Raw genomic sequence first — 12,721 nt, 5'->3', positions numbered from 1 at the left:
TCCGTTTCTTTATCTTTCGAAACCGCTGTGGGTAGTGCGAATACATGTAAAGTTTCTGTTTTAAATGTGACTCGTTCTTGCATGTCACCAAAAGAAACATTCACACACACACTTGTCCTAACAATTTTTTTTCCTCCACACACATTCACACACACACTTACGGTTTTTTTTTACTGTTTACACACGTGGAGGCAAACCCTGCATGACAAATAAGACTCGAAACAATACAGTAAAATCAAATTCTCAGACGACCCAAATTTTTCCCAGTCTTATTTATAGCTTAAAAGGGGGGCGACTACGGGGGGATCTTCCTGCGCATATGGTACGTCCAATAGCTTTGAAATCTTAGTATGTTGTTTTTTACTGTAAAGGTATGTTATTCTGTGAATTTCATCAAATTCGGGTGAAGTTTAGGAGAGACTCAAACAAAGCGTATTTTTCGTTTTTTTGTTTCACAGGCTTTATTTTTCAGTTAATCGGTTTGAAAAAAAATACCATAGAAACTTTGTTTACCTATCTACATTTTGTTGGAAGTAACTTTTTTTATTTTTTTGTTTTGTCTTCGAAGAAAAAATATTACAATCTTTTGTCAATTATTATTTTCTCCTCTCTGTGTCCCGTTTTCTTTTGACATTATTGAAAATCTATTTCCAACAAAAAATTGCCCTTTAGTTGTAGTTTCAACTGATACCTAACAAAAGTCGATCAGACTTTTTACCGATTTTGTGAAATTATTTTAAGTTTAAAAAACTCATTTTCGAGATATTGGCCCCTAAAGATTTTTTTTACATTTCATTCCTGTCTTGCCATTTGCATTTATTTGATTGGCATCAAATTTTCACATATTATTGTGTATATCTTGTTGACTTACTGGAGAATGATCGGACATCTGGGCCCGCGGCACTCCCGCGTAGCGCAAGTGCCTCGCTGGAGTGCCTTGCTTCTACGCTACTCTCTTGCTTGTTTTCTGAGGTTTGGCCGCTCCATAAGCCCTCTTGATGTTGGTGACTCTTTTTCTGGTTGCCTTGCGCTTGTACATCATTTGTAAAGACGTTTTTTTGGCTGGAGAGGAGAGAAAAGTACGACATACTCTTCCCGTCTGTCTCTCGCTTGGCACTGGCGCGGTGGCACCTCTCTTCCTCCCCTGCCTCTCCGCGCTAAGGAGAGAGAATGACAGATGACAAAATTTACGAAGAAATAAAATATTCTAATGCAATTTTTACGTATATATACGAATGATACCGCATATGTTGACATGAGCGTCTTATGACGTGCATGTCCGACTGTGACGCAAAAGCCCCCCCAGGGGGGAGGGGTTTTAATTTTACGAAAACAAACCTCACCACATGGTAATTTAGCGTTTCCCGGCCACGCTGAGCGAAAAACATGTGGGTTAAGGTTTGCATTCGGCTCGGTTCTGGTAACTGTGCACGTGTGATGCTAATGGGTTGTGAATGGCATTTTGTTCTTATGTGTCATGCGTCATCACGAACAAGTTGAATGATAATGTAGATAGTAGAGTAGGAGGTAGAGGAGGGTAAGGAGGAGGAGGAGGAAAAAGAAAAAAAAGTAGAAAAGAAATGTCAGGGATGCTAGAGTTGAAGATGGAGGGAGGAAGAAGGAAAGAAGAGGAAGAGAGGAAGAATGAAGAGGTGGAAGGAAGAGGAAGGTTAAGAGATAAAGATGGAGGGAGGAAGAAGGAGGGAAGAGGAAGAGAAGAAGAATGAAGAAGTGGAAGGAAGAGGAAGGTTAAGAGATGAAGAAGGCAAAGAAGGAGCTGAAGGAAGTGAAAAAAAGAAGTAAGAAATAAATGTCAGGGGTGCTGGAGTCGCTAAATATGGAGAGAGGAAGGAAGAGGAGGAGGAAGAGGAAGAGAAGATAGAGAGAGTAAGAAGGCAAAGGGGCTGTGAAAGTGTTATTATTTTAGTGAAGGCAAAAGGAATATATTATCTTCATGCAAGGGGCATCTCAAACGACTTATGTAATTATTTTTTTATGTTGATAGCATCGACTAATGGTAATGGCCGTTGTGTGTTCGTGCGGTGCGTTGTAATGACGGTGGTGATGCTTGCGGTGATGGTGGTGGTGGTGGTGGAGATAAGGTGCAAAGGTGAGTAAAGGTAAAAGAAAGGATAGGATAGAGAAAGGGAAAGTAAATGTTATGAAAGAAGACGAAGAAGAAAACAGGGAAGAAAAGCACGTAGCGTCGAGAAAGTGCGCGGGTTAGGAAACAGGAGAGAGAAAGGACAGAATAAACAGAGAATTAAGAGAAAAGACATGCAAAGAGGAAGAGTATATGGAAATAGAGAAAAAAAGTAGAGAAAAGAAATGCGAATAGGAATAGTGTTTGGAAATAGAAATAGAAGGAAAAAATAGAGAAAAATATAGAGAAAAGATATGCAACAGTTAATAGTATATGGAAATTAAACAGAGAATCGAAAGAAAAGACATGCAAAGAGGAAGAGTATTTGGAAATAGAGAAAAGAAATGCGAAAAGGAATAGTGTTTGGAAATAGAAAAAGAAGGAAAAAATAGAGAAAAAATATAAAGAAAAGATATGCAAAAAATAATAGTATATGGAAATAGAAAAACAATAGGGAAAAAATAGAGAAAAGATATGAAAAGAGGAGGAATATATGGAAATAGAGAAAAAAATAGAGAAGTGCAAAAAGGAATAGTGTTTGGAAATAGAAAAAGAAGAAAAAAAATTGAGAAAAAATATAAAGAAAAGATATGCAAAAATTAATAGTATATGGAAATAGAAAAACAATAGGGAGAAAATAAAGAAAAGATATGAAAAGAGGAAGAGTATATGGAAACAGAGAAAAGAAACGCAAAAAAAGGAATAGTGTTTGAAAATAGAAAAAGAAGGAAAAAAATAGAGAAAAAAACATAAAGAAAAGATATCCAAAAAATTTATTGTATATGGAAATAGAAAAACAATTGGGAGAAAATAGAGAAAAGATATGAAAAAAGGAAGAGTATATGGAAATAGAGAAAAAGAGAGAAGTGCAAAATGGAATAGTGTTTGGAAATAGAAAAAGAAGGAATAAAAATAGAGAAAAGATATGCAAAAAATAATAGTATATGGAAATAGAAAAACAAAAGGGAGAAAATAGATAAAAAGTATGAAAAAAAGGAATAATAAATGGTAATAGAGAATTGGAAACCTTTAGATATTATGAAAGAGAAAACAATAAAGAGGAAGAATATATGGAAGGTACGCTCAGGTGAATGCTTGGTCCTAGGTGTAACTCAGGTGTGTCGGGCCCCAGGTGTCTCATTACCTGCCACCTGCCTCCCCGCGTCTCCCTCATCAGCCTCACCATTACCTGTATTGCTTCTTACCTTATGGCCGTTCAGGGGATGATTGCCTCGTCTGTCTTCCTCGTTCATTTGCCAATATTTTTAGGGTCACGTTCATTTTGTTGTTGTTGTTATCATCATGGACTTAATTTTTCACATCTTTATCCTTGTTCTTGTGCTCCTTCTTCCGTCTCTCCTCCTCCTCCTCCTCCGGCCTCCATGTTGACAATCATCACCGTGTTTACCCAGTCAACACAAACACCAACGAGAGAGAGAGAGAGAGAGAGAGAGAGAGAGAGAGAGAGAGAGAGAGAGAGAGAGAGAGAGAGAGAGAGAGAGAGAGAGAGAGAGAGAGAGAGAGAGAGAGAGAGAGAGAGAGAGAGAGAGAGAGAGATTTATCCCTCCAGCAATCCGTGGACGAAGATTTGAAGAAACATTACCCTGTCTTTTTTTTTTCCCCTTATTTTATCATTATTTTAGATCGTATTATCACTTTACATATTCATTCACCTCTTTCCTTTATTACTTTACCCACTCTACCTCATAACTGTACCCACTTTACCTTGTTCTGCTGTTAAAAGATACAAAAAACACCGAAATTGACCTCTCTTTTTGGACACTCCTTTGACCTCTATTCAGGAGCAATAAATAGCGGGCTTTTTTTCTCTCTTTTTTTTTTTACGCCCTTGAACTGTCTCCTTAGCTGTAAAAAAAAATGGTCTCCCACAACAGCTTATATTGACTCACCATGTGCCAGGAAAGCAATATAAACACCGCGTTGAGATACGCGTACCTTGTGACCCTCCTGCCTATATATTACATTCTCTCTCGTGTCTGCCCGCGCGTGATTGCATGACCCGAGTCTTCTTCCTCCCTCGAGACACAGCCAGTTAGGTATTCTGAGACGCGTCCACCTCTCGCATCAGTTCCAGAGGCCACAAGAGGGATTAATCGGGTTCTTGTGAGTGTGTTTCTACGTTCACGACACAGAAGCTTCATTACTCTACCAGCAGGGATATAAAACTACCCTGGGAAATGCTTATAACTCTTACGAAAGCCCTGTCAAATGGGAGTGCTTAGGCGTCTTAATGCTGAAGAATATACTTATTGCTCCTACGAAAGCCATGTCAAATGGGAGTGCTTAGGCGTCGTGATGTTAAAGAACATACTTAAAGCTCCTACGAAAGCCCTGTCAAATGGGAGTGCTTTAGGGGCTATTACACTGGGCAAATTTTCCGTGGATCTTCAGTCAAACCACGATTTCCGCTGGCGTGGTTCTCATATTTCCGTGGTTTTCTGACGTGTCCACGATCTTCCAAAGCTACAGTAGATTTCACCGAAGGACGACGGTATTACTCACCATCATCAGCAGCAGCAATAACAAGAAACAAATGAGAACCACGCCAGCGGAAATCGTGGTTTGACTGAAGATCCACGGAAAATTTGCCCAGTGTAATAGTCCCTTTAGGCGTCGTGATGTTGAAGAATGTGGGTGTTTGTTTGGAAGGTCTTGGTAACACTGCGTTTTGTTTGCCCTAAGATTTTATTCAAGGCAGACTCGCGGAAATACCTTAACAGTAATATTCGGAGGTGTTTTGAAAATATGTAAACACTTGAATACTTTCCTTTGTGTGTGTGAGTAGGGGGGGAGCGACACGAGAGAGAGAGAGAGAGAGGGGGGGGGGGGTTATGATGCAAGACGTAACACTGTCCAACACGAAGATTAAACGTCGTCCTAATGTGCGTCACGTGCGAAGAGGAGGAGGAGGAGGCGGCGGGAAAGGAAGGTAGTGGAGTGAAGGCACAGGTCAAAAGGTGTAAGTTCGCTAACAGAAAGGGAATCAGATATCACATTCCCTTTCTTCTCTTTTTTTTTTTCCTTCCATCCTTCCTTTCTTCCCTCCTTATACACTTACTTACTTAACTTTTTCTTGCTATCTTTGTCTTTCCTTCTCTCTTTCCTTCCTCTTCTTACTTCCTTCCTTCCCTTTTTCTTACCTTCTATCCTTCTTTCTTTCCTTTCCGTTCTTTCTTCCTGCATACTTGCGTTCTTTCCTTTTCTCATTCCATTCTTCATTCATTTTTCCTACTCTCTTTGTCTTTCCTTCTCTCTTTCCTTCCTCTTCTTACTTCCTTCCTTCCCTTTTTTTTACCTTCTATCCTTCTTTCTCTCCTTTCAGTTCTTCCTTCCTCCTTTCGTTCTTTCCTTCTCTCATTCCATTCATTCATTCATTCATTCATTCATTTATCTCTTCCATCGTTCCTTACAAACGTTTCCTTCGCTCCTTTCGTATGTCTTTTTTTCCTGTAATATTCTTTTATTTTATTCTCCTTTCCCTTCATCTTCCTACCTTTTCCTTCCTTTCCCTTCCCTGTCTTTTATTTGCCTTTCCTCCTCCTATTTTCAACGCTTCTCTTTTTACTCTCCTCCACATCCTCCTACTTGCATTTTTCCTCCTCCTCCTCTTTCTCCTCCTCCTCCTCCCTCTTTTCCTAGTCATGATAATCGTTTTCCTATTCAATAAAAATAAACCTCAGAGTAACAACAAGTAGCAACAATACAATGAAACAAAAATATAATGTGACTTAAGGAAAAGAAAGAAAGAGAAAATAGAAAACATGGAAAGGAATATTTGCCCAGACGATAAGTTTTCCAATATACTTTTCTACTTAACTCTATTGATCGAACACGACTTCTCTTTATTTTGGTGAGGAATAAAATTTAAATACCAAGCGGCGAGTCGAGGAAAATAAAATGTGTATCTAATAAAACATGAAGCACGTCACTAGACCCTCGCTATTTGTTCACACGATTACTGACCTTCGCAAGAGGTGTGGATATATTTCGTCATAAGACCATATTTGAGCTGTTCTTTGTCACTTATACCTTCGTCATGCCTCTCCCCTTTTTCCTTTCGGAGTGTTTTCTTGCCTTGCATACTCCACGCCTCTCGTCCTGATGGGAGTGACTGGCCGGGGGGGGGAGGGAGAGGCGAGGGAGTGTTCTGTGTGTGGGGGAGGGGGGGGGGGGGCAGCGAGTGAGTGTTCATGGTCTCTATCGGTCTCAATCGGTCTCTATCTTTCCCTCACACGCGCATGATCGACGTTCTTTAGGTAGCAAATGTAGGTCGTCTTCTGTTGCCTTCCATGGGGGGTAGGAGGGGAGGGTAAGTGTGTGTGTGTGTGTGTGTGTGTGTGTGTGTGTGTGTGTGTGTGTGTGGTGAAAGTTTCTCTACCCGTTGTATGTAATTTCTTTTTCTTCACTAACGCATCTTCACCCACTCCCAGCAGGTAATGTTATCTTAAATATTTATAGCTGTTTCTTAAGGTTTTTCAAGGTAATATTATTGTTAGTCGTTGAAATTTCTCTAGTCATTATTGTTATTATTATTACTCTCTACTAGTTTTGTTATTATTATTATTTTTATTATTATTATTATTATTATTATTATTATTATTATTATTATTATTATTATTGTTATTATCACATTATTATTATTATCATTGTTATATTCTCTCGTAGCTGTAAAATACTAACGCCGTATAATATAATCCTTCTCATCATCGCCTCTTCAGCAAACATTAAAACATACCAGAAAAAATGGAAATTCCTTGCCAACGGAGCGTGCAAAGTGCAAGTCAGGCCCCGATGCCTGTTTTCTGTGGGCCAGAGAGTAGCGTTGTGCGTCGCGGGGTAACAAGACATTGGTGGGAGGGGCGCGCGACACACTTAGGTGATATGGGTTGTTCCCTCAGGCTGAAGCAGTCAATGGGGTTCCTGTTGTTGTTGTTGTTGTTAAAGGTTTCGTCCCTTCGCGTTCCTGCAATCTCTGTCTGGGTTGAGTGAACTATAACTGGTCTGGCTACAGTGAAGCGTGCTCCATCCTGGTCTTATTATAGTTATGGTTGATGTGAATTTAGTATCATCATGATGATAAAAAATATCATTATATTTTTATGTTAATGACATGAAAAAGGGAGCGCAATTACTTGGACAGTAGGGGGTAGATGTAGATGTATTTGTAGCAGTAGAAGCATCAAAAGCAGCAGCAGCAGCAGTAGTAGTAGTAGTAGTAGTAGTAGTAGTAGTAGTAGTAGTAGTAGTAGTAGTAGTAGTAGTAGTGGCGGTTGTAGTAGTAGTTTGATAATATGTAACGAATGAAATTTATCCATTAGTCTCCCTGATATCTTCGTTTTCTATGTTGTCTGTAAAGAAGAGGATCTATTCTAAGGGTGGAACACCAACTACAGTAATAGTGAACAAAACCAAGTGAATATTTCTTTAGACTTTATCATTCGTGTAAACATGAACAGTATTCTTTGAACCATAAAACTATCGTCACTATTATCTGTATGATTTTACGGAGAACATTAAAATATAATCTTGTATATATGTCTTTGATATAAATATACTCTCACATCACAAACATTTTACATTCCATCGCTCTTATCTATTTTTCACCGTAACACGTAAACTCTAATTCTTATTTAGATCTGTAGAACCATTAACTAGGCCCATAACATTGCATTACCTATTCAATTTATAGAAACTGATCGCCCAAATATCTAAATCCTAGATAAATCTATAAAAACAAAAACAACTTAAAATGTGAAAACTCCGGACAGATCTATGTAATAAAACGCTTAGACCAAGAGATTTCAAGTCCGAACAAATAAATGAAAAACAAATAACTTCACCTAAACCATTTCAATTCCTATTAAATCTTCGGAAACAAAAAGAAAAAAACATGTCCTCAAAATACGCTACTCTTCTCTCCACCAGATGAGTAACCAGCCTGCCGTCACCACCTCCGCCACGGCTCCTGGTTCCTGAAGGCGGGAGGGGCGGGGCAGGAGCGATCGTAGTAGGTGATGACTCTGCTCCCGGTGAAGGCGAGGGCGGTGTGGTGGCGGTGGGCGGCAGAGGGCGGGTTTTGGGAGAGCCATGAGAGGTATGTCTGGAAGCTGCGTGCCTCCCTCTCCGCCTTCATTTTCCTCATCTCCTCTGCTTCCTCTTGCTGTCTGTGGTATGTAGAGGGGGGTGGGGTTAGTGCTCTCTCTCTCTCTCTCTCTCTCTCTCTCTCTCTCTTGTTATGATGTTTTTGTTTACTTTTTCATGTTTGTTCTTACCTTAATATCGCCTCCTTTTCCTCTCTTGCTTTCCTTTGCAGCCATTCCTTCAGTTCCTTCTCCGTTCTCTGTTTTCTCCTCTCCTCCTGTTTCTTCTTCCTCTCCGCTTCTTCCTCTTCTTGTCTGGCCAGCTCTTCCATCTTCCTCGCTTCCTCTTTTCTTTTGTCGCGTGTTTCTCTTGTCTTTCTTTCAATCCAGTCTTTGATCACCTTTCTCTTCTTTTGCTTCTCTTTTTCGTCTCTTATTCTTTCTTCGTTTTCTTCATCAGTTTCCTGGTCTCTCTCACTTCCTGTCCGTTTAGTTTCTTCATCTATGCTGTAAGTGTTTTGGGAGAGCCTGCCATGACTCGACTCGCTTTCTTCCTCTTCACTCTCCATTTTCTTTGACTCCTCTTGAAGGGAAACACTATCATTTGAACCTTCACTATCATTCTCTTGCGTAACATCAGCGGACGAAGCTTCCTCTGAACCATTTACATCCTCAGAAACTTCATTTGAGTCCTCTTCTGATGTCTGTTTTTTTAGGGATTCTGACTTGGTGTTCTCTGTCTCGAAGGATTCACTGTAGGATCCCCCCGGTGCTGTTGTTGTGTCTTTGTCGATACTCGCATCCTTGGCGTGTCCCGTGGGAGGTGGTTTATGTAGGTCATCGGCCTCAGCGTGTCCACTCGGCTGTGTTCCTGTGTCACCTTGGCCGCTCTTCAGAAAGGCCCCAATGTCCCCACCGACACCCACACTTTCATAGTAGTCGTCAAAGAAGTCGTCAGTCATGGTGTTTGCCAGTCAGATTACCTTGTCGTTGTTTACGTTTGGGATTATGCAACACACACCACCAACAATAACACCTCCACCACTTTGCGTCCAACACACCTTACTATACTCTGCACTACACACGCCCACTGCAGTAATTTGTTAAGTAGTTGATTTTTTTACGTCAGGCTTGAGAGAAGGTAGAGAGGTATTGTAACGTGCGTGTAGCTGCCGGGATACTTAACCAGAATGGGTCTCTCTCTCTTCGCCTCTATCCCTCTCTCTCTCTCCCTCTCTTCATCTATAAGGAATGTGCCTCAGTTCCCATTCCACCCTGCAGAGGACGCCATCTCATTCCGAACAGGTGCATCGCCCTCATTACAACCACACATCCTTTAAAACACCAACAGTCACCCTCTCAACCTAACGCACAGCACCCAGCCACACCACCACACCACCAAAAGAATGTCAGGTGTACTTGAATGTGTTTTGAATCGTCACGAAATGGTGTTCCTGGCAACTGTTAATCGATATCCCAGAAGCAACAGGTGAGCACGTGCATTATTTAGTTATCGATTGGCGCAGGTACTTCAGGAGACTCACGGGACGGGGCTTGTTTACGACCACTGGCTCACTTACTGCAAGTCATGGCCTCTTACGGCATACCTGTCCATACACCTGTTATGTTTAAAGGTGTTTGAAGGGGTGGTGGAAGGGCTGATGCTGATAATGATGGGGCAGTATAGAAGGATATGATGGTGAAGATAGTGCGGGACTGTGGTAGCGGGGGGGTGATCGTGGTGGTATTGTTTGGTGGTGTTGTTGTTGTTGTTGGTGGTGGTGGTGGTGGTTATATTTCAGCGTATTCGTATCAGGTGATTTACTTTATGATGATTATCTTCGCGATCATCTTATAAATTACCTACTTGATTTAATTCATTCCAGGTAGTGCGTGTGTGTGTGTGTGTGTGTGTGTGTTTAATGTAAAACGCAAAAAACAAATTATTATTATTATTATTATTATTATTATTATTATTATTATTATTATTATTATTATTATTATTATTTACACTTATTGTTAGTAGTAGTAGTAGTAGTAGTAGTAGTAGAATTAGTATTGTAGTTATTTACCAAAGCAAACAAATAAGAAATAGAACACAGTAGTAGTGCGACAGAGGGAAGGTCAGACAAAAGCTAAATAAATAAATAAATATAGCATCGAGTGGCGTTGCGTGCGTGAACTCTACGGAAGTTTTCTGCTGCGTTTCACTTACTTGACCCGAAAGAAAACGAGTCACATGAACGGCACACTATGCTAAACTCAACCCCGCGAGGACCATTCTACCCCAAACTATACCATTTAGGAAAGAACACATTTACTTGCATATACCTAACCATAAGTCTAGTTTAGCTATTACTTGAGACTTTCTTCCATACAGAACGCCTCTCCTCCTCCTCCTCCCCTCCTCCCTAGACCTCCTTATCACACTTGTATCAGATTTAAAGTCACTGTAAGCTTCTCCGATAACATTATCTTATCGTAGGAAGCAGATCAGCAGCGATGTTCAAGGCTGTGTTCAGGGGGGGACAGGTATTCTCTCTCTCTCTCTCTCTCTCTCTCTCTCTCTCTCTCTCTCTCTCTCTCTCTCTCTCTCTCTCTCTCTCTTGTTTATTCATACATGCTTTGAACGTGTCTTTGTTGTCCTTATCATTATTATTATTATTATTATTATTATTATTATTATTATTATTATTATTATTATTATCATTATCATTAGTAGTAGTTGTATCATTATTATCATTATTATTATTATCACCCACGCTATCTTATCCATAATCTACCTTGTTCACCCACACAAATAAGCTACTTACGTAGTGCTTTTGTCGTGTGTGTGTGTGTGTGTGTGTTGCTAGAGAAAACATGACTTAGGAATTGTAGGATGATTGTTGCTTTCTATGCTAACGTGACGATGTGGAGGTGGCCTTGCGTGAGTGTGTGTGTGTGTGTGTCCGTGCACTCCTCTGGGTTTCTTCCTTTAAACTCTCTCTCTCTCTCTCTCTCTCTCTCTCTCTCTCTCTCTCTCTCTCTCTCTCTCTCTCTCTCTCTCTCTCCACACACACACACACACACACACACACACACACACACTCCACCACCCAACACCACACACCTCAAATGAACACACAACCAAAAAAACACAACTCAAAAAAAAAATGGACCATAACCGCGAAAAAGAAGAAAGAAAAACAGCTCTCCATCCGGCACTTAACAATTTCATTCATACTTGTTTTCGTCTCGCCCGCTAGACTCTCTCCCTCTCTCTCTCTCTCCCACCCCACCATTACTTTTTTTACTTTTTTTACTTTTTGTTTCTCAGAGGTCCGCATTACTGGCCGTCTCTAAAGCAACGAAATGAACGAGAGAGAGCATCCGTAGAGGAGATGTGTCAGAACCAGGTGACAATACGAAGGTGAGGTGGGGAGGAGGTGGTGTTTGGGGTGATGGGGGGAGGAGGAGGGGGAGTGTGGGAGGAAAATAGAGATAAGATGCCTTTCGTCGCCTTCTGACATCATCATCTTCAGGAGTTTCCAGCTAGCAGTTATTTTTGTATATTCCACCTTTCCTGTATCATCCCGCACCTCGCTAATGACCCGGGCAGGTAAATCAGACCATCTGGGACTTGGGTATGCTCAGGTGAGGGCCGGAAAAAGGGGGATAAGTCCAGAAATAAGTGGTCTGCGTGTGTCTGTGTGCTGTAGGAAGTGGAGGTGGTGGTGATGGTGGTGGTGGGTTGGCAGGCAGAGTGTCGCTGACTAGCCGACCCCGCCGCACCCTTGCTCCCACCACCCCGTTACACCTCACTTTAATATCTTTCTCTCCCTTTTCCTCCAGCGCCAGGCAGCTCTCCCTCACCTCCACCCTCACCCTTCCTCTAGGTATGCTGTCAGCCTACCCTCAGCCTATGCAGGAGGGTATGCATAGGCTGAAAGGAAATTAAGAAGAGTTGCCAGGCTGGTATCAGGAGGAGGAAGAGCAAGAGGAGGAGAGGAGGAAGAGACAGCCGTGGTGGTGATGGAGGGAGGGGGAGCCAGGGGTGTATTTGGTCAAGCCGCATCCATACTCCACATACATACATACGAACACACACATACATACATACATATTCACCTCTCTCTCTCTCTCTCTCTCTCTCTCTCTCTCTCTCTCTCTCTCTCTCTCTCGTAATGATATTGACGATGATAATTGTATTGATAATGCATTGCTTGTTCATTAGTTGGATAATTGATTGATTGATTGGTCCCATGTATGAGTTAATTCGTGTTGTTGCTTTTGTTGTTTTGTGGTGGTGGTGGTGGTGGTGTAGATTCATATGACGAGGAAAAAATATACACTTTTTTATGCTTCACACACACACACACACACACACACACACACACAGCAGCCACACCCCCTAGCTAGAGGATGAAGAGGCAAGGGTGTGTGTGTGTGTGTGTGTGTGGCAAGGCAATATGGCGGCCGTGAGATAGAAGTGAGC

General features: G+C 41.2%; 1 protein-coding gene across 1 annotated transcript; it reads right to left on the bottom strand.

Moving 5' to 3' along the window:
• Nucleotides 1–7,592: 7,592 nt before the first annotated feature.
• Nucleotides 7,593–9,634, bottom strand: LOC126980311 (capping protein inhibiting regulator of actin dynamics-like). Its single transcript, XM_050830056.1, has 2 exons — nucleotides 8,437–9,634; nucleotides 7,593–8,328 (listed from the first exon to the last, which is right to left on the bottom strand). The coding sequence occupies exons 1-2, from the start codon at nucleotides 9,204–9,206 to the stop codon at nucleotides 8,109–8,111; spliced, it is 990 nt and encodes a 329-aa protein (XP_050686013.1). The 5' UTR covers nucleotides 9,207–9,634; the 3' UTR covers nucleotides 7,593–8,108.
• Nucleotides 9,635–12,721: the final 3,087 nt, after the last annotated feature.

The sequence above is a fragment of the Eriocheir sinensis genome, chromosome 44 (genome assembly GCF_024679095.1).
Source record: "Eriocheir sinensis breed Jianghai 21 chromosome 44, ASM2467909v1, whole genome shotgun sequence".
Classification (NCBI taxonomy): domain Eukaryota; kingdom Metazoa; phylum Arthropoda; class Malacostraca; order Decapoda; family Varunidae; genus Eriocheir; species Eriocheir sinensis.
Note: the sequence above shows the minus strand (reverse complement) of the source record. Positions and strands in the feature narration are given on the sequence as shown.